We start from the raw sequence: 19696 nt of genomic DNA, 5'->3' as shown, positions 1-19696 counted from the left end.
AAATTAAGCATGTACAGATAAAAAATTGAAGGGTTTTTTGACCTCGTATTGCTGCTCTTGGAGATTCTGTTCGGAGTGAGTTGTTATTGCATGAAGTCGTTTTAATGGGGTTAGATTTGCCAACCAAGCTGGCACCGATTACGGTTTGCATAGCCTATGAGCTACTGCTATATACAGACCGTTGTAAGGGATTTTTTTGGATCTCGGGTCGTATTATGATGTACTATCTGCTAGCATGCATAATTTGAATACTAGGAATTGTTTTGGGGATGGTTCTGGGTGGTTTTGGATAGGTTTGGTATGACCGGCTAAAGCTGCTCTTACTGCTCCTATTTGGGTGGATCTAGTTATGGCTTGGCTTGCTGAGCTTGACATTGGGAAATGACGGTGTAAATTCTTGCCAATGCTCTTCCGGTATGAGTCTTCTCAGCAATCTGAGGATTGATTTGCTAGCTAGTCTTTATTGGCAGCTAGCTTGCATGGTATAAACATTTTTTTGCCTTTATCTTTATGGGTTGTCTCCCCCACCCTCTTTGTTGAGATGAGTAGAACTTGGTACTGATAGAATGCTATGGATGGGAATTGAAACTGTAAGTTGGTTGCATAAGCATCATATGGTTGAAGCTTGTTTTGCTGGTTAATCTATGGATCTCTCACTAATGATTCTAGTGGTTCTGTTCTCTACGGATTAGTACTGGTTATAGAATATCTATTGAACATAAACGTTGAGAATTTTTGAGAAATGTTCTCTTATTGCTACTTCTAGATTTCTTCGGAAAATTTGAAGCATATGATTGGGCTAGTTACGGTTGGACATGCAGATCGATTCATTACCGGTTACTGGTATTGGGATGTACGGCAATATGGAGAGGAATGATAACTCCTTTTCTGGTGTCTGATGATTTTAGGAGAAAAGACCAGCTAATTTGCATATTCTTTTACTGGCTTGGAAATTGCCTAATTATATCCTATTGCATGCCATGATTGGCTCAAATGACGGGTCAAAATTTAACACGCCTAGCTAATTAAAAGAAATTTTGCATATACATTGGATGGGTTTGCTGTCTATACCGGCTGACTATCCAATCTTGTTGCATTATCCCACCTTGTTTTTTAACTGAGCAGAATAACATAGTGCTATTTACAGGTACTTGAGAAGGTATGGTCTTTTACTGGTTGGTTTTGGGAAAAGGAATGTGGTGGCATGAATGTACATAGGTAAAATTTGACTTGCTGATTAAATTCATTGACACATGCTCATTTATGATATTCTGATACTGTTCCTATTGGAAAGAAAACGGTCTTCGACTTTGCTGGATAATCTTGCTGGTACAGGACTTCTACTGTACTGGTATTGGTTCTCTCTTTATCCGTGTACAGAATATGGAAAGAATACTGTAGGGATAGTGTGGCTTATGGGGGCAGGTTTATATTTCAAAACTGCATCTCAGTTGAGAGTACCCATCACTTACCCTAATCATAGTTGGCTTTCGGACTGTTTGGCAGGCAGTAGATATGGGATACTGGTTGCTTTTTTGTATAGGATTGTACAAATTGCTGCTTGGGATAGTAATAACAAACACTTTGTTTTGGTTTTGACTACTTTATTGCTGCACTTAGGGCTGATATGCAGTTATCGGCCTTGATTTTATGGACCTAGTATCCAGCTAATTTGGGTGGACTTGACACAACAATAGGCTGTCGTTGTTCTTTTTTCTGCTCTATGGTGTACATGAACGTTATAGACCGGATATACATTAGGATTCACCTCTTCTCTATGTAAATATACCGCTGGAGTACTTCTAGTTGGTATATACAGCCTGTATATATCGAAGTCTTCTTGATTTGGGCTATATGGGCTCGTAATCAACCACGGTTTAATTTCAGACTTTGGTTAAGCTGTTGGGCTTGGCTTTACTATATCTAACTTGGAATTATGCTAATGGTTGGTGTGTTGCAGACTAGTTGGTTTTATTGACTCACACTACTGATGGTAAAATGCATCTATTGTCTTGGTTTTTCTTGAGAGATTCTCTTAAGGGCCGCTCTTTATTGGGGGATTACGGTTTACTGTTTTTTTGCCTGTAGTAATGTATCACCTGGTTCGGGCCCTGTTGACCCCGGGATACGATTGCCAGATACTAAAACTTGACCGATACAATTCTAAAAATTGATAATTTGTTGAACAGTTGCTGTTCTGAGGAAGATTTAGACTTCAAAAACTGCATTAAACTTACTTTTTTTGAAAAGCTTTAACCTTATTTAGATAATGTTAAGGAACAATTGGAAAAACCTTTTTCATACTCTACTTTACACTTCAAATTAATAGAGGGATGTACAATGAAAAAGAGTCGACCTAACACTTTGATAATCTTGTTTCTTTGCATTATGGAAACTGTAACACATCACTTATATTTAAACAGCATGGCTTTCTTCTTAGGCTAGTACTAGGGTGACATGGATGACAACTAGATCACCCCACTTACCTGTTATGCGGTCTGAAAACTAACGAATTGTTTGTTTTCTTACTTTGGATGCAGGTAAGGGTGTCCTTTCCTTGGCTGCTAATTGAGAGGATGTAATGTTGTACACTGATACTGTAACACTAATTAGGACCTTCTTTCCTTAATATGGCTTGATACTGTGATGTATTTGTTTGGGTATTCAGTCGAAAGGAATACATGATTTTGTACTATGGATTGTAGACATTGGTCTTTGTAGTTTGTTTCATGTGTTATGTATATTGTAAATAGACTAAACTCTCTCTCCTTAAGCACATGGGTGCTTTGGGTTTTAGACCTATGGCACCAAGACCTAGTCTGCAGGATTTGTATCCTTAGGAGATGCGGCTTGAAACTTGATTTTCTAGGGTAGGGGGTACCCCACACAACCATTATGACCTATGTCTTGGTTGGTTTTAGGATGGAATACCTACTAGCTCCTCTTTTTAGATCTTATTGATATTGATATTTTTTACTTCAGATTGTCCCTGTCTCTGCTGCTCTTGACCTTTCCACCCTTCCCTTCTCCCCGTCATCCCTGCTTGTGATTAAACTTATCCAGGACCCTTTGGCGATTTCTCTATAAACCAATTCTCAAAGGTTACAGAACCCATGACTCTATCATGAATCTAATAACCTGTAATGACTGGGTTCTTATCCTTGCCAATTTGGTGGCTGAGACGAAAGGAGTACTTCACCTTCAAAAGTTGGCTTCTAACCTTGCTGCAATTGAAATGAGTCATAAATCCGATCTTCTTCAGCTCTCGGCTAAAGGAGCCCACCTTTCTAACTTTATCAAGAAAGATCGGCTAAAGGAGCTGACCTTTCTAACTTTATCAGAAAACTTTGTGGCTTTGCTTCTTGTTTTGCCACCACTAAATCTTTTGATCTTGCTAAGGCTCCAAAAGGCCTCTTTTGTAGGGATGATGCTGCTCTTGAAGCAGTAAAAAACTTTCAGCAAGGACTCAGCTCGTCTACTGAAACTTCTTTACTAGATATGGTTCCAAAATTCTCTAAGTGTTTTCCCTTCTTACCTCCGAGACAGATTGCTATCGAAGGAATAGAGCTTGACCATCATCTTTGGGAGCTTCAAAACAAAGCTTTTGTCGCACTCATCTCGATCGAGACTTGGGTTTTTCTTGCAGCCCTACCTGCCTCCACAAGTGAAGACTGTTGACTGGAGACCCTCAAGGGAGTTCAGTTCTTGGATAAAGGTGATGTTATAAAAGCACCTTTTTGTATGGATTTCTTACATTCGAGAAAATTCCCTATCTTATCTGGCATTTATGTCAGAACCAAGGGAACAATGACCTTTTCTAAACAAAGCAGTGAATTCTATTCTGAATCAATCTGGAACATCTACCGCCCCTACATCAAATGTGCTTGCAAAGATTTGGATGCAAAAGCTGATTGTGAGAGTAACATCCTTTGGTTTGATCATGCAATTTGGTTCCTCCTCAACCATCTGGAGGACCTCTTCCCATCACACACAGAGGAGCACTTTCTACCTATTAATTGTTCTTGGCTTGGGGATCAGGCTAAGGAAGCTGTGCGAGCCCAAATCGTTACCTTCACTTCAGGAACTTCATGTACGAGGCTCTGAAAGAGCTAAAGTTAGACGCACCAAGTCATCTGCTCTCTAATTTAAGTGCTTCTAAAGGCATCAAACATATCCTATCCCTTCTCAAACCTTCTCTAGATGCAGAGGAGTCCCCTAACCTCAAAAGGCCTTTGTTAACTAGTTCTGCTTCACACTCGATCACATATTTTTTATCCCCTGCTTCTACACCAGGGTCCTCTGAAGGACGTAATAAAGCTAGAAGCTATGTCAAAGGCAGGGGGAAGAATTTCCCTATCAAGAAAATGTTTAACTCTTGATTGTATTGCTCTTTCACATCAATCGGACTGCTTCTAGAAAGCTGTTTTTATGCAAGGAAGAGAATCAAAAGAAGCGTATTGTTCATTGCTACTTTGCGAATCGTATTTTTGATTTGTTTACTCCAAAGTTTTTGATACAATATGCTTTTTTACATGTGTTTAACAACACCGACAAGGTGGATGAACTAACCTTTGGTTGGACCTTTGATCCTCCCTTGAAAAACTTTATGTATTCCACTGAATTTCTCACTTCAGGTAAACAACCATCTTGTATGTGCTCTATCTTTGGAAATTTTTGTTATGACTTCCAGGATTTTGGACAACACGTGTGTACTACAGATCTGTCTCTTATTAGTTCAAAGGAAATCAAGGACCTATTGTGTAAAGGTCCGAATCATATCCCACTCCAACCACTAAATCCACACTTGGCTTTTGCCGCATTACTTACTTGCTTGACTAACATAGTCAAGTTACTGAATTTGGACAGTCTATAACATGCTAGACTTGCTGATTTTATATCCGCTCGCTTTCAAACGTGTATTGAGTCAATCCCGCCTGCATGGATTAGTCAAGAAGCAACATGGCTTTCCCCCTCACTATCCTCTCTGATTCATAAACTCAAAAAGGATTGGTTTGTGGTAGGACTTGACACAGCCCCTCATATACCCACTATTGTCTGTAAACACTTAGCCAGGATGATGGCTTAGTCAAGGCTTAAAGGACCAGAATTTTTGCTTTCTGAAATGGGTCCTTAAGAAGCCATTCGTTATCTAGATTCCTCCCTGAGGTACTTTAAATTAGATACTCAAAGTTCGAAACTACCTATACTTTTTCCCACTTACAAAAGTCACAAGCATAAGTTCGGATGGATTTCAGATGCCTCCAATTGTATCATGTTACATGTCACTAATGTAATCACTGCTTGCCTCAATCTTATTCTTACCGACTTAATAACATTTGTGAAGAAAATTTTGTAACGGTGAAGACCTTCACTGGACTTATGATTAATAACTTCTGGCTTGTGAAGAACTCTTTTGAGGTATTCCTTAATCTGCCGCAAACATTGTTTCAATGTTTTCAGCTGATATCACACAATGCTATGAAAACATATCCCTCTTTGGGCCTTTTGGGCTTTTCTTTGTTCTACAGCAGATTGGAAAAATGGTTTTCGCAAGGAGGAATGAGATGGGACACCAAACTATTTCACTAGCTAGAAGCCCAACATGGGTAAAAAACATACAAAAAGGACCACCCACCCATTATAATCTCTATAATCTAATAGAGATTATTGAATGGCTCTTTCGGAATTGCTTTGTTATGCTAGGTGAGCAATGCTTTTAACAAATCCATGGTATCCCAATGGGCTTCTCATGTTCACCAGTCATGTGCAATCTATACCTGGCTTTTTTGAGTATAAATGGGTACTTAAACAGCTGGAGATAACTGACACTACCATTGATCTTACACAATTTCAACAAACTTATAGATATATGGATGATCTTCTAAGCTTAAACAATCCAAACTTTGCACAATGCTTAACGTCAATCTATCTTGATACTCTTAAGATTGAACCAACCTTTTTGGAGTACCTTAATATTGACAACAAAATTGTTGTTACTAAAACAGTTTTTTTTTAAATCTGGAGTTGACACTCTATTCTCCGTTTACTGGGAGTTATATCACTGAATTCTCCTGGAAGAGAGACAAGCTACAACTAGGCCTGATTGAATTCGTCAGGAGAAAGAGTAATCGTCCACGAAAGATAGCAATAAAAACTTGTCTGGGCATCCTTAGATTCTTTCATCGCGTTTCAGGAAGTATGTCATCTTATGAAGAAGTATGTAGCAAATGGGTTCGCTATGAAAGAGCTGCTAGGCACTATTCAGCATTTTCTTAATAAAAACTCTTGGCCATTATGCTTGGCTAAAAAAGAGACTGTTATTGAACTTTTGGAACTTGTTCACTGATACACTGGTTGTAGGGAAGGTCTCACCACCTGGTGATGACCCTCCTCACCATGTGGTAGGCCTTTCCCTCGGTAAGGGTGGGTCTCTCTCTCTCTCTCTCTCTCTCTCTCTCTCTCTCTCTCTCTCTCTATGCTTCTAGAGGATATGAGAATCTTCATCCATGGTGTTATCCTCAGGTTTGCTTTCACCCTTGGCAATCATTGACTACAAAAAATATCTCACCTGTTTGAGATCTTGCTCTCATAGAGCTTCCAACCACTGCATTGGTTGATTAGGCGGGAAAGGCCTCTTGGTTAAAGTAGCCTTGTAAAGGACTTTTTTCCATTATTGTTTTTTTAGCTGGTTTACTGTGGGCCAGGCGTGATGGGTGAGACTTGAATGCAATAATGGTTTGGAATGAAGGGTTTCTCCCCAGTCTAACGCGCGCTATTTGGGGCAAGATTTAGCTGTAACGCCGCCCGGAATTGTGGGGGTATGGTGTAGTTTGATGAAGGCTCTGCCATGGTGGACCTTCTTCCCGGATATAGGCCATCTTGTGTAGGCTCCGAGGATGTGGCAAGGTGGTTTTCTTCCCGGTTTTATACCGTGCAGCCAGCCAATTGCAAGAGGAAAGGAAAGCTTTATAAGGTGAGCATTAAGCTCACTTAGTTTTCATTCTGCAAGTGTGTGTGTGTTCTCTCATTGTGTGCATACTCTATTCATCGTCCACGGCTTCACTTGAGGGTCTCCATAGCATGGCTCCTAGCAAGAAGAACATTGTGGATTCAACAGAGGTAAGGGCAAAAATTTTGTTTGCTTCAAATACTTCTTATCATTTCGGGTACGGCATGGTTTTTTTTGGATTTATTGCCACATCATGGGCTGGTGGTGATGAAAATTAAGCATGTACAGATAAAAAATTGAAGGGGTTTTTGACCTCGTACTGCTGCTCTTGGAGATTCTGTTCGGAGTGAGTTGTTATTGCATGAAGTCATTTTAATGGGGTTAGATTTGCCAACCAAGCTGGCACCGATTATGGTTTGCATAGCCTATGAGCTACTGCTGTATACAGACCGTTGTAAGGGATTTTTCGGATCTCGGGTCGTATTATGATGTACTATCTGCTAGCATGCATAATTTGAATAGGAATTGTTTTGGGGATGGTTCTGGGTGGTTTTGGACAGCCAGTGCCGTGGGTATTGATGACAAAAGGTTTGGTATGACCAGCTAAAGCTGCTCTTACTGCTCCTATTTGGGTGGATCTAGTTATGGCTTGTCTTGCTGAGTTTGACATTCGGAAATGACGGTGTAAATTCTTGCCAATGCTCTTCTGGTATGAGTCTTCCCAGCAATATGAGGATTGATTTGTTAGCTAGTCTTTATGGGCAGCTAGCTTGCATGGTAAAAACATTTTTTTGCCTTTATCTTTATGGGTTTGTCTCCCCCACCCTCTTTGTTGAGATGAGTAGAACTTGGTACTGATAGAATGCTATGGATGGGAATTGAAACTCTAAGTTGGTTGCATAAGCATCATATGGTTGAAGCTTGTATTGCTGGTTAATCTATGGATCTCTCAGTAATGATTCTACTGGTTCTGTTCTGTTCAGCTCAAGTCGAGCCTGCGACATCTGCTCCTTTATCCAAGGGCTACTTGGCTGACACCCCTACATCTGCTCTAAGGAGGCAATGCCCCATCGGAGTCGCTTCTCCTCCTTCCTAGTAGCAGCCAAGCAAGTTGCAGACTCCTAGAGGAAGAAACCACAAGGCTAGTGGCTTCTCTAGCAGCAAGGTTCCCCTGCGTGTTCAAACTCTCTGTCCACACGCCTCTCTGGAATGTGTAGCATGACACTAGCCCTCCTCTATCTATCTGACACAATAAGAATTAATGAAAAAATGATCCGAAAAACTAGTCCCTGTCAAAATCCAAATTGATGTGGTCACTAGCATAAAAAAGATCTATCCTAGATTGATTCATGCCCCCATACTATGCAGTCAGACTAAGAGAAAGAGAGGCTATTTGAGGGCTGTAAAGCCTGGATGCAGCCATACATCCGAAATCCTCAGTCATAGATAGGCATTCCCAAGCAGCCAGCAAAGCCCCGTGAACTGTAGGTGAACTATAGCATGGCTGCCCTATATCCTGTCCGAGGGGTCCTCCAACATGTTAAAGTGCCCCCCAATGCACCACTATCTGCATGAGGCAAGGACTCTACAATATGTGACCAAAACCCAACCCGTGTACTCGCATAGTTGTGCGCAAAAATGTTCAAGAAGCCCACAAGGCTACCTTGAACGTGCATGGTGACCCACTCGGCTCTACCTGACACAATAATACGTTTGTCCACAATGGACCACTGCCATGAGTCCACAATAGTCATACATACACCTCCCTGAATGCCGCTAGGCCCAAATGCAGCTGACCAAACTCTCTCATATCTACCTCGCACAACATAGATGATGCTCCTATAGCATGAAAATATCAATAGGTCCACAGGCAAGGCATCTCTAGAGCTCCTGTCTCAGTCGACTCCAATGGTCCACAAACTCTGGTCCTCCAAGGCCCTGGATATTCCATGAGACAATCCTCATGGGTCAATGAGGGAAATACCGTTGTTTCTACACTAACCAAGTGAGCCATCTTCAAAGACGATTTAGATGGGAGTAATCCACATCCAAGCAACCCCGAGACAAACGAGTCTACATCACATGCACGGACCTGGTGCCATCCCTCCTCGGTATGGCCATTTGTTATTGTTGAAGCTCGATCTCTAGGGTCCTTTGAAGCCCCGGATGGGGGGACCTCGGAACTTGGTGGAAAGTCAGACGTAGGGGCCTGTGGTTGTGGAGCTCGTTGAGCTCTCCTATGTGGACCCTCGCAAGATGGCCTGTCTGTCTGCAAATGAAGCATTAGTTCGCAAGGCCAGAATACTCCACACTCCGTCTAATCCAACCATCACTCACCCGAAACAACAAAACCACCTCCGTGAGTTTAAGTGTGTCCCGAACAAGAACCCACACAGTGGGTAACCCTGCAGTCCTGGCCACAACTGATTTTGAAGTGTACGGGGTCTCCAAGATCGTCCCAATCATGGAACCAATCCTGGAAAGTAAGCGAAGATACTCAAACCTCAGGCGCAAGAGCCAAATTGAGATAGGAAGATATACCTCCTCGAGCACATCTGAAGTCCGGTCGAAACCATGGTGCCATTGTCTAGAGTAAGCTCAAGCCGCTCGAATGCCTAGCGGACTCATCGATATCACTTTGGCTGCCATCTCTAGAGACTCAAACTCTATTTGGTAATAACGGATCTGCACATCAATGATCTTGCCCACTTCGGTGAGGAGCCCGCTTCAGTAGAGTCCCTATGCGGTGGAGCAGGGGCACCATTCTGTGTCTTCTCTTGAAAAGAAGAAGGCGACGACGTCAATGAAGACCACCCGTAGGCTGAATACAGCAGATAGCACACGAGGGTGAAAGTGGGATGGGGATGGAGTAGAGTGGTTTTGCGGGGTGGGGTGGGGCAACAAGAAGCAGGGAGAGCCTACAGGGGGCGGGCAGGCAGCACGGAAGGAGGGGGGGGGGGGGGGGGGGGGGGGGGGGGGGGCGCAGCAACAAGCTCGTTCGATCAAGTATATAATGGTATCTCAGGTTGATAAAAAATGGCAAGCTATAGTTGAAATTGACGTATTCCTTGAGTGCGGTTTGCAGTAGTTGCATGCTTGGATCCATGTTGATGAGATAAAAGTGAGTGCATGCATGCACGCAGCACCTAAAAATGTGTGGTTCCATATTATGGAATGTTGCAAAAAATGAAAATTCATTGACCTTGACAACATTGATGAGAAGTTATACAAACTGTAATAAAATATACGTCCCTTACAATTTAGATAAATTCACAAGCGTTGAGTAGCTTGAAGGAATGGAACCACTGAATTTATTGTTGTCCAGTTGCCTGCATCAAAAGGTTTAGATTCAAGCTGGAGACATTTTGACACGTATAGCTGCAGAAAAATAGATAAGATTTCCTCACAAGATGACTAAGGTAGAAATATTTGAAAGCGCTGGTGGAAGCTCTCCACTCAAATTGTTGTTATCTAGCAGCCTGCATCACCACTAGCTAAGCAAATAAATATTTCTAAGCTATGATAAAGAGGGAAAACAACGTACTTCAGGACTCACAGATGGAGTAGTTGAGGAAGCTGTCCCAGCTCTTTTGGAATGTTTCCAGTCAACGAGTTGTTATTAAGATGGCTGTTTGATTGATATGGAATGGGTTGAACACACTTTCTCTCTCTCTCCAAAAAAAAAAAAAACTGAAAAGAATCTCCTATTGAAAGAACATCTTGAGGGCATAGTCCCCAAGATAGAATGGAAAAAAGTACGCTAAGGTTGATACCAAAATCATGAAGGTATACAATTAGTTACCAAAACTCTTTGTTCGTTTTCAATCTCCAGAACTCCTACGTTGTATTATTTATCAACTTCAAAGGTGGAAAAATTTCCTCACATTGTGTCATAAGAACGAGAGGAATATCATCTTTTCCTGAGCTTTAAGAAGGAACAGAAAAACAATCAGGAAACTTGTCAGGCTCAGGAGAAGCAGGTGGTAAAGCTGCCGAGCGGACCCTGAACCAATAGGTCCTTGCACCTATACACTTGTATAACCCAAGGAGCCTCTACCATCTTCTCCTCCTTTTCTTTGCTTCCACCCTAGATCTCCTTCCCTCATGTCTATGAGCCCATGAGACCCCCATGGAGTCTCCTACCTCTCTTGAAAACATATGTCTGTTGTCTATTCTTTTCTGCTAATGGATTCTGATTGTGCGAGCTTGCTGAACCCCCCTCTGCAGAGTGCGCACAGGGCAGAGCCCCCTCTCCAGCCCTCACCATCGTGTCCTCTGCCCCCCCAGCTCCCTCGCCCTCGCGCTCCCATCCTCAGCTCGCCCCTACCCTCCGACCTCCTCGCCCACTTTCAGCCCGCCATCCCCTCTTTTTTCCAGCCCCCCACCCGTCTCCTCTCCTCATCATTATATCACACGGGCATGCTCAAATGGGATCAATGGTGGAGGATGAAAACACGGGGCACGTCAATCGTGGACCATCAGATTCGACAATTTCCCGAATTTACAAATTTGCCCCAAATTGACTAATTGTCCCACATTTACAATACAACATACTTGAATCCCCTATATTTCAACGAACGCATGTGGGCGTAGTGGTTAGTACACATGGCTTGAAGTGGGAAGGTCGCGGGTTCAAGACGTGGGCGCTGACTGCCCTGAATTTACAAGCCTACCCAAATTTACCAAATGGCCCGAATTTACAAGTGTGCATCTAACGGTCCGAACCACCTCAACCGTAGATCCCATTTGAAGCCGCCCATGCGAGATAGTGTGCAGGCCCACCCCGCACGCTTGTTAAAGTTATCGCAACTCAAGTGAACTGCCCAATATGATCTCATTATTTATTTGGCTTTTAGGTATTTATTTTACTTATTTGTCGAAGTCTGGGTAGGGCAATTTACTTAGGTGGGTATATATGCAACCCATTGGCCCCATTGTATTAGCATCGATTACTCATTGCCAAGGTTGGTTCAGGAGACTCGTGCTCTCTCGTTTATACAACAATTTGATGTCGCCTTTTCAGAAGGTCCGTTCTCAAAATACTCCAAGGACCGAAGGGCGGCATCTTACTTGAAAGAAAATGCACAGAAATATGTTGTTACGCAGAGAAGCACCTACGATGTGGGTAAAATTTAAAAGAAATTTCACAGCAGCTTGGATATCAGACGCAAGATGCTGCCCTGAAGTTTCCGACTAGTCAACATTGATGCCTGTCGAAGTGCTCGCTACTGCTGCCCGCACGCTCCCCCTCCCCCTTCCTCGCCACCACTACCTTCCCTCCCTGCCCCTGCGTTGCACCCCTGCCCTCGCCTCCTAGCGCAGCCTTCCCTGCCCGCCCCCTGCGCAGCCCGCCTCCTTGTGTAGCCATCCCCCCTGCCCGCCCCGTGCACTATCCACCTAGCCCGCCTGCTGCCGCGCCCGATTCCCAGCCCGCTGCCCCGCCCTGCCCCGCCCGCCGCCCATATCCCAGCCAGCCCACATTGCCCGCCCCCCCCCCCCCCCCCCCCCCCCCCCCGCTTCCTTCGTTTTTGCCTTTCTTCTCGAAGGTCTCCTTTAGCCGGCATTGGCAGTGCTACTCCTTGAATAGTGGTTGTTTGCAGCGAAATCACTCTATCCGCTTGTCCAACACAGGAGTAGACACAGATGGAGGCTCCAGCTTCACCACAGAGGGACTCGCCCGAAGCCCCCTCGGCCGACCCCGTTGAGCCCACCATTCAACTTGCTCTTTCACCGACAGAGCAAGCCAGCCTAGCCCGCAGAGGTAGAGCGCTTGGAGGCGACTTCTGTCATCTGCAAGATTCTCGGTACCCAACCTAGCAGAGGAGAGCTGCGTGACCTTCTCCAGGCCCGCCTTCTCGCAGAGGTGGGCAAGATCTTGGACGTACAGATAATCGGACGAGGTTACTATCAATCGAGTTTGAGACCTCCGAGATGGCGTCCAAGGTCATCGCCATGAGTCCACTAACCATCCGAGTAGCACGTGCCCACTTTCGACAGTGGAGACATGGTTTCGACCCTGCTTCGGATGTTATAGTAGAGGAGGCAGACATCCCCTTCTCTGTCTGCTTTTCGGGTTTGCGGAGGTACTTACCACTTCTGTCCAGGATCGGCTCAACCATTGGGACTGTCCTGGAGACACCTCGCACGGCAGCCTTAGTAGCTGCCAAGGCGGCTGGCATTCCCTCAGTTCGCATTTTGGCAAGAGAGACTTACACGCTCCCGAAGGTTATTCTTCTGCCTCGGGTGAGTGGGGGTTGGTTTAGACAGAGTGTGGAGTATTCGAGCCTACCTAACCAGTGCTTCATTTGTCGACAGATGGGCCATCTAGCGAAGGCCTGTCCACGGAGGAGGCCTCTACCTACACCACAGCCTCAGCCCCAGCCTACAAGGGCTGGCCAGCAGACACAGCCAGCGACAGCGCACACAGGCAGATCCACCCTCTGAGCCTGGGGCTCCAGCGGAGGAGGGATGACAGCAGGCCCGTGGTAGACGACGACAGGGGCCACGGCACTCAGAGTGGTCCTCTTGAGCAGGATGAGGTTCCTGCTCCAGCCTCCACCTCAGCTTCACCCTCGACAGCCCCTCCCCCCCCAGAGTTCCCTCCCTCTTCCTCATCCTTCCCCCCGCCTCCTGCTCCCGCCGCCTCTTCCCCCCGCCCCACTACCTCTGTCGCTCCCTCCCGCCGCCTCTTCCCCCCGCCCCGCTACCTCTGTCGCTCCCTCCCGCCCCTCTTCTCCACCGCTCCTCCCTGCTCCTTCTCCCCCCTCTCTTGCTTCAGCTCCACAGTCGACCCAGGGGACAGGGCCTTCTCCTGCGGCTAGGCGATCTCTTGGTAGCGCCTTTGCCACGAGTCGCCTAGCGAGAGAGGGACAACCTTTCTTGCGGCCCCCTCTGCAGGTACAGACATCTTCCCTTGCAGCTATCCCTCGTGGTATGACGAGCATTGACATCCGGCGCCGATGGGACTTCTTCGACTACGGCTTCACTCGTTTTCTCGGCGACCCCTCAGCAGACCATGAGGCAGCCTGCTTCGGGGTCCATGTTCTGTTCCTTGCCACTAGGGGGACAGAGGCCTTGGACTCAGCAGTTGGCTTCTCCTTCCCCCTCTGCGGCAGAGACCAGACAGAGTGGACTCTCGACTCAGTGTTGGGATGGTTACACACACTGGTCCTAGAGTTCTCTCACCACATGGAAGAACTAGGGGTTACAGACATGCTCCAGACTTTGTGGCCATTGGCCAAGTTTGCGGTGACACCTCCAGACTCAGCAGGATGTAGACACATTGTGGTTTACTTCTTTGCCGATACACAGTGCTTGCCATGCTATGTATACATTCATGAGGACTCCTGGACAGAGGAGGTTGCTTTACGTACGGCTCGCTCTGCTTGGGCTTGGACCAGGCACTCGTTGCAGTCACGCCTATCTAGAGGACGCTCGGATGCTGATTACTCCCCATCCAAGCCAGCCTCGAAGATAGCCCGTCTAGCTGCTGCGGCAGCATCTGTTCTCTATCGCTTCCCATGAGGATCGTCTCATGGAACGTGCAGGGACTAGGTGGGCCCCAGTTTCAGCGTCAGCGGGGCCGACTGCGTCAGGAGCTTCAGCGTTGCCTTGTGGGAGGAGAGATTGATCTCCTTATGCTTCAAGAGCACCATCTGTGTGAGAGCCGCATTAGACGTTGTGGTCAGCTCTTGCGTGGACGATATGATACTTTTTGGTCAGCTACTTTTGGACCTTGAGGCATCTAGGGTGGGGTATGTATGACTATTGCAGACTGTTTGCAGCAGGCCATTGTGGGCAGAGGGATTATTGTGCCAGGCAGGGCTCAGTGGATTACTATGCAGGTTCAGGGTGGCCTAGTGGGTTTCCTTAACATCTATGCGCCCAATGTGGCGAGTGCTCGTGCAGAGTTTTGGTCACGGATAGTTGAGTCTCTGCCCCGTAGGCAGAACATTGGTGCATAGGAGGGGACTTCAACATGCTGGAGGACATGGTTGGTGGTAGCCATGCTACTGTGCATGGAGTTGAGTTGGCAGCTTGGGAGAGGTTTTGTATGACTTTGAGGGTCTCGGATGTTTGGCAGCACTCTGGTTTTGTGAGGCCCCCAGATAGCCTTGCCTTCTCTCGATCGGACCGCAGAGTGGGAAGAGTGAATCTATCGCGGATAGATCACTTCTACACTAGTGACCACTTCAGTGACTTGGGAGGGACAGTGGGTATCCTGGCAGGGACCTTCTCGGACCATGCACCATGGATCCTCATAGTAGCAGACAGGCAAAGGAGTGGGAGCACGATGCTTCGCATCCCAAAGAGGGTCTTGTTGGACTCAGCACTCAGAGAGAGGGTAGAGGCTCTCTGGACAGAGGGCTTGGACAGGCAGGACTCTCCTGCTGACAGAGTGGCCTCAAGCCTAGCTCAGATTAGTCGTTTTTTTCTCCAGGAGTCTCTGACTCGCCGGGCTGCAGCGAGAGAGGCAGAGCAACGTCTCAGACGGGGCATTGCTTCGTTACAGAGGATGTAGGAGCAACATCCAAACAGTCCTTGGTTGGAGGAGCAGTTACAGCAGGCTCGACAGGAGCTTGCTAGCACAGAGGAGAGGCGACATGAGTTTTCTTTCCACCAACAGGCATCTCAATGGCCCCAGGTGGGCGACAGAGTGACTGGTGCTTTCTTTGAGGCAGTGGGACCTCGGCACTCGCATGCCAAGGTCAGTCAGTTGAGGAGGCCCTACTGGTAAGTTGCTTCTGAGCCCGAGGATATGCGTGCAGTTGCTACTGACTTTTACCGTGAGTTACTCTCTGCAGAGTCCCAGTCAGAGCGTCAGGTTGCATGTAGGGAGCAGGTTTGGGCACAGATTCCTTGTCTTGTGACTCAGGAGATGCGTCAGAGGCTTGAGCTGCCACTTCAACTTGAGGAGCTACACACGGCTCTTAGGGCCCTCCCCTGTGGTAGTTGTCCAGGTGAGGATGGGTTGACTCCCAGTTTTTTCTTGGAGTACAGGGACCTGCTTGGCCCAGATCTCTGCAATGCTTTTCAGTACATTTTGCACACAAGAGTGATGCCCGACAGCATGAGTGAGAGCCTGATCTACCTCATTCCCAAGGAGGGTAGCTCCTTGGATGAGATTCGACAGTGGCGTCCTATCACCATCCCCAACTCAGCCTACAAAATTCTTGCCAAGGCTCTGAGTTTGAGGATTCAGCCACTTCTAGAGAGCCTTATACATGGGACTCAGACAGGTTTTGTCAAGGAACGCAGTATCCTTGACAACATCTTTACTTTTTGGGAGGCTTCTGTCCTGGCACGGCTCCGTGGTGAGGACCTTGTGATTCTTCTTCTCGATTTTGAGAAGGCATACGACAGAGTTGACTGGGACTTTCTTGAGGGCACTCTACGCAGCCCCTTGTCTGGAACCTCATGGTTAGCATTCAGAGAGGCCACTTGGTTGGTAGTCGGCCTCATGTTTCTGGGGGTCCCATGGCAGCAGGTCCAGCGCGCTCTTTAGGTGACTGGCTAGAGTTCACAGGTTTGTCAGAGGAGGTTCAGGGTCTCCAACTAGAGGGCATGAAAGGGGTGCAGAGCATGTGCCAGGACATCTTAGAGTCAGTTCCAGCTGAGTGGATCACGCCTCTCGAGCCAGTAGCACCCTGGTGGATGGGAGCCTTCACACGACTGGAGGTTCTCATCTCAATCAGGGCCTGCTAAGAGACTGTCCCAGCCCTTTTCTTCAAGCTTCAGGGTGGCGGACGCCTTCAACGAGTTGCAGTAGAGGCCCCGTAGGTAGCAGAGTGGTATTTTCAGAGGATCCGAGTAGTGGGCATCTGTGGGAGGACTTGTGTCATTGACCCTGACCCAGCAGCTCTTGAGACTGGACACTGGAGGCTATGGGCTTGAGAGTGTTGTCTACTGGCACGAGTACAGTGGGATCCTGGTGAGTGGCTATGGAGGGATCCCTTCTCTTTTGCAGACCACCCAGGAGTCCCATTCTTTCAGTACACTGTTCGATTGGGACGTCATATACTAGCAGCAGAGAGAGAGGCCCGCCCCGCTGCAGCACCTCATTGGTAGGAGGAGGGTCTCACAACTGAGTTCTTGGCAGCATTTTGGGAGAGGTTGTGAGACTCCAGACAGCCGAGGCGAGTCACCTTGTTTCAGTGGCTGGTCGCACACAGAGATACAGCAGTTGGGAGTTGGCCAATGCATAGTGGTCTCTCGGCCACATGTGCAGCTTGTGACCACCTAGTGGAGAGTCAGCGTCACTGTCTTTGGGACTGTCTCTCGGCCCAGCAGGTGTGGCTACGAGTTCTTCGGCTGACGCTTGCTCTCTCCACGGCTCGACAGTACACTTGGGGAGCAGCGGCTTGGTCCACCCTCTCAGGCCCGGCACTTCAGTTTAAGCTATCTTCCACCAGCAGGATGATAGTGATGTTGGAGGGGCGACCTACACTCTAGCCTGCTGCTTACTCCACACGAGTGGTGCAGTGAGAGAGAGGAGTGTTGGGAGCTCATCAGTGGCCTGACACTCTGGTTCATCTGGCGGGCCCGTTGCTTCCGCATCTTTGAGGCTCGCCCCGTGCCACCAGCACAGACAGTTCGCGATTTTTGGCTAGAGCTGATCCACACTCTCAGAGGACAGCTCGAGGGACTACAATGCAGCTCGGACCGCATGCGGGAGCGCAGAGAGGCTTTCCTTCGACTCTGGCGTCCTGGGCCTTTCTACACCATGGTCCAGGGTGTACTCCGATGGCATTACCGACCACCTGTGTGGCTTTTCCCTCCCCCCATTTCTTGATTTAGCCCCATTGTACATATGCTGGTTTTTTTCATTGGGAGAGTCTCCCACCATGGTTGTTGTAGCCCTCTCTTGAAGAGGTGGTTGTAGCCCTATGGGCAGTTTCAGTAACTAATAGAAGGATCTTTTTCTCGAAAAAGAAAAAACTTGGATATCAGACGAATATGAAGAAGATTTCATCATGGTGTGATGATCGCTCGTTGCTGCTATCCGTACTTGCATGCCCCAGCTTCCCCTCGTCATCGTTGTTCCCCCCCTCCCCCCCCCCCCCCCCCCCCCCCCCCCCCCCACTGCACGTGCCCGTGCGCGCTGCCCTTGCCGTGCCGTCCGCCGCTACCCACCAGCATTCGCTCGCCCTTGTAGCCCGCCAGCATCCGCCAATGCCCGCTTGCGCGCTACCCTCTCCCACTCGCCCTCGCATCCCGCCAACACCCGACTTCTCGCTGCCTTATCTCCCTCCAAGCCCCCCAACTCGCCTCCTCATTCCCTACCTCTTGCTTTCTTAGGGCAGGGTCGTCGCCTTTCAACCTCACTTTGTTGTCTCGTTTCGCCTTCACTTTGTTTTCGTTCGCTGTCGTAGCAACAGATACACATGGAGAATTCTGCTCTGCCACAAAAGGACTCGACGGAAGCCGCTTCGCCTGACCCTGTGGAACCCACCATCCCACTTGCTCTTTCGCCGACAGAGCAAGCAAGCTTAGAGGGAAAGGTGAAGCGCCTTCAAGCCACCTCTGTTATGTGCAAGATTATCAGCACCAGACCTAGCGAAGGGGAGGTGCATGATCTCCTCTAGGACCGCTTTTTAGTAGAGGTGGGCAAGATCATCGACGTTCAGCTTCTCGGGCGCAGCTACTATCAGATAGAGTTTAAGACTTCTGCGATGGCGTATAAGGTCATTGCGATGAATCATGAGCCCCTAAGGATCCGAGCAGCTAGAGCTCACTTTCCGCGGTGGTGCCATGGATTTAATCCGGCTACCGATGTTCTTGTCTAGGAGGCAGACCTTACCATCTCAGTCTGCTTCCCACGCCTGAGGAGAGAGTATCTCCCGCTCCTTTCAGGGATTGGTTCAGAGATTGGGACTGTCTTGGAGAAACCTCACACGACAGCCTCTGTAGATGCCAAGGCGACTGGCATACCTACAGTACACGTTCTCGTTCGAAACACCCACACCCTCCAGAAGGTCGTTCTACTACCTCGGGTGAGTGGCGGTTGGCTCCGCCAAAATGTGGAGTATTCAAGCCTCCCAAATCAGTGCTTCATTTGTTGATAGATGGGCCTTCTAGCGAAGGCCCACAGAGGAGGCCAAGACCTTCGGCACATACCTAGACCCAGCCTCTTAAGGCTGGCAGACATAGCAGACAGAGACACGGGGAGCTCAGACAGGTTCCTCCTCCGAGCCTGGTGCCCAAGAAGAGGAGCGATGGCAGCAGTACCGTGGTCGTCATCACGCCAGTTCGGCCCCCTTGGTGGTCGTCCTACACCAGGCCAGCAGTAGTAGGTTCCCACAGGGAACCGTTTCGAACCCCTATAACAGAACAAGGCCACAGATACCCCCTCCACCTCAGCTTCACCACCGACAGGCCCTCCTCCCCCTGTGCTACCCCCCGCCCCCCCGCCTCCATCTCCTCCACCTCCCCCCGTTACCGTCCCCTCCCCTCCCATTCCACCCACTAGCCCTCTTGTTCCATCATCTTCTCCCCCATAGCCGGCTCATGGGACAGGACCTTCATCGTCCGTTGGGAGGTCTCTTGGCAACGCTTTTGCCACAAGCCGCATGGTGACAGAGGAGAAAACTTTCTCGCGGACCCCCTTCTGGTGCAAACGTCACCCTTTGCCGCAGTCCATCGAGGACCGACTGACGAGTTTCGACATCTAACGCCGGTGGGACTTCTTCACCTACGACTTCACACGATTCCTCAGCGACTCTTCACCAGACATTGAGGCGGCTCGCT

At 47.9% G+C, this 19696-nt stretch overlaps 1 protein-coding gene across 2 annotated transcripts in view; it reads right to left on the bottom strand.

Annotated features, from left to right (window-relative positions):
• The window catches only part of LOC147452130 (putative LRR receptor-like serine/threonine-protein kinase At1g06840), a 101584-nt gene that overhangs the window by 18404 nt on the left and 63484 nt on the right, over positions 1-19696 (bottom strand). For both annotated transcript variants that reach the window (XM_086517933.1, XM_086517932.1), the window contains exons 6-8: positions 10506-10577; positions 10357-10428; positions 10207-10278 (exon numbers count right to left, since the gene is read on the bottom strand). In XM_086517933.1, the coding sequence (XP_086374059.1) occupies positions 10207-10278; positions 10357-10428; positions 10506-10577 (216 nt within the window). The remainder of the gene's footprint in view (positions 1-10206; positions 10279-10356; positions 10429-10505; positions 10578-19696) is intronic.

This window comes from Adiantum capillus-veneris, chromosome 8 (genome assembly GCF_014529385.1).
Source record: "Adiantum capillus-veneris isolate H3 chromosome 8, ASM1452938v2, whole genome shotgun sequence".
NCBI lineage: Eukaryota > Viridiplantae > Streptophyta > Polypodiopsida > Polypodiales > Pteridaceae > Adiantum > Adiantum capillus-veneris.
The sequence above is the reverse complement of the archived record's forward strand: the minus strand, read 5'-3'. Positions and strand labels throughout refer to the sequence as shown.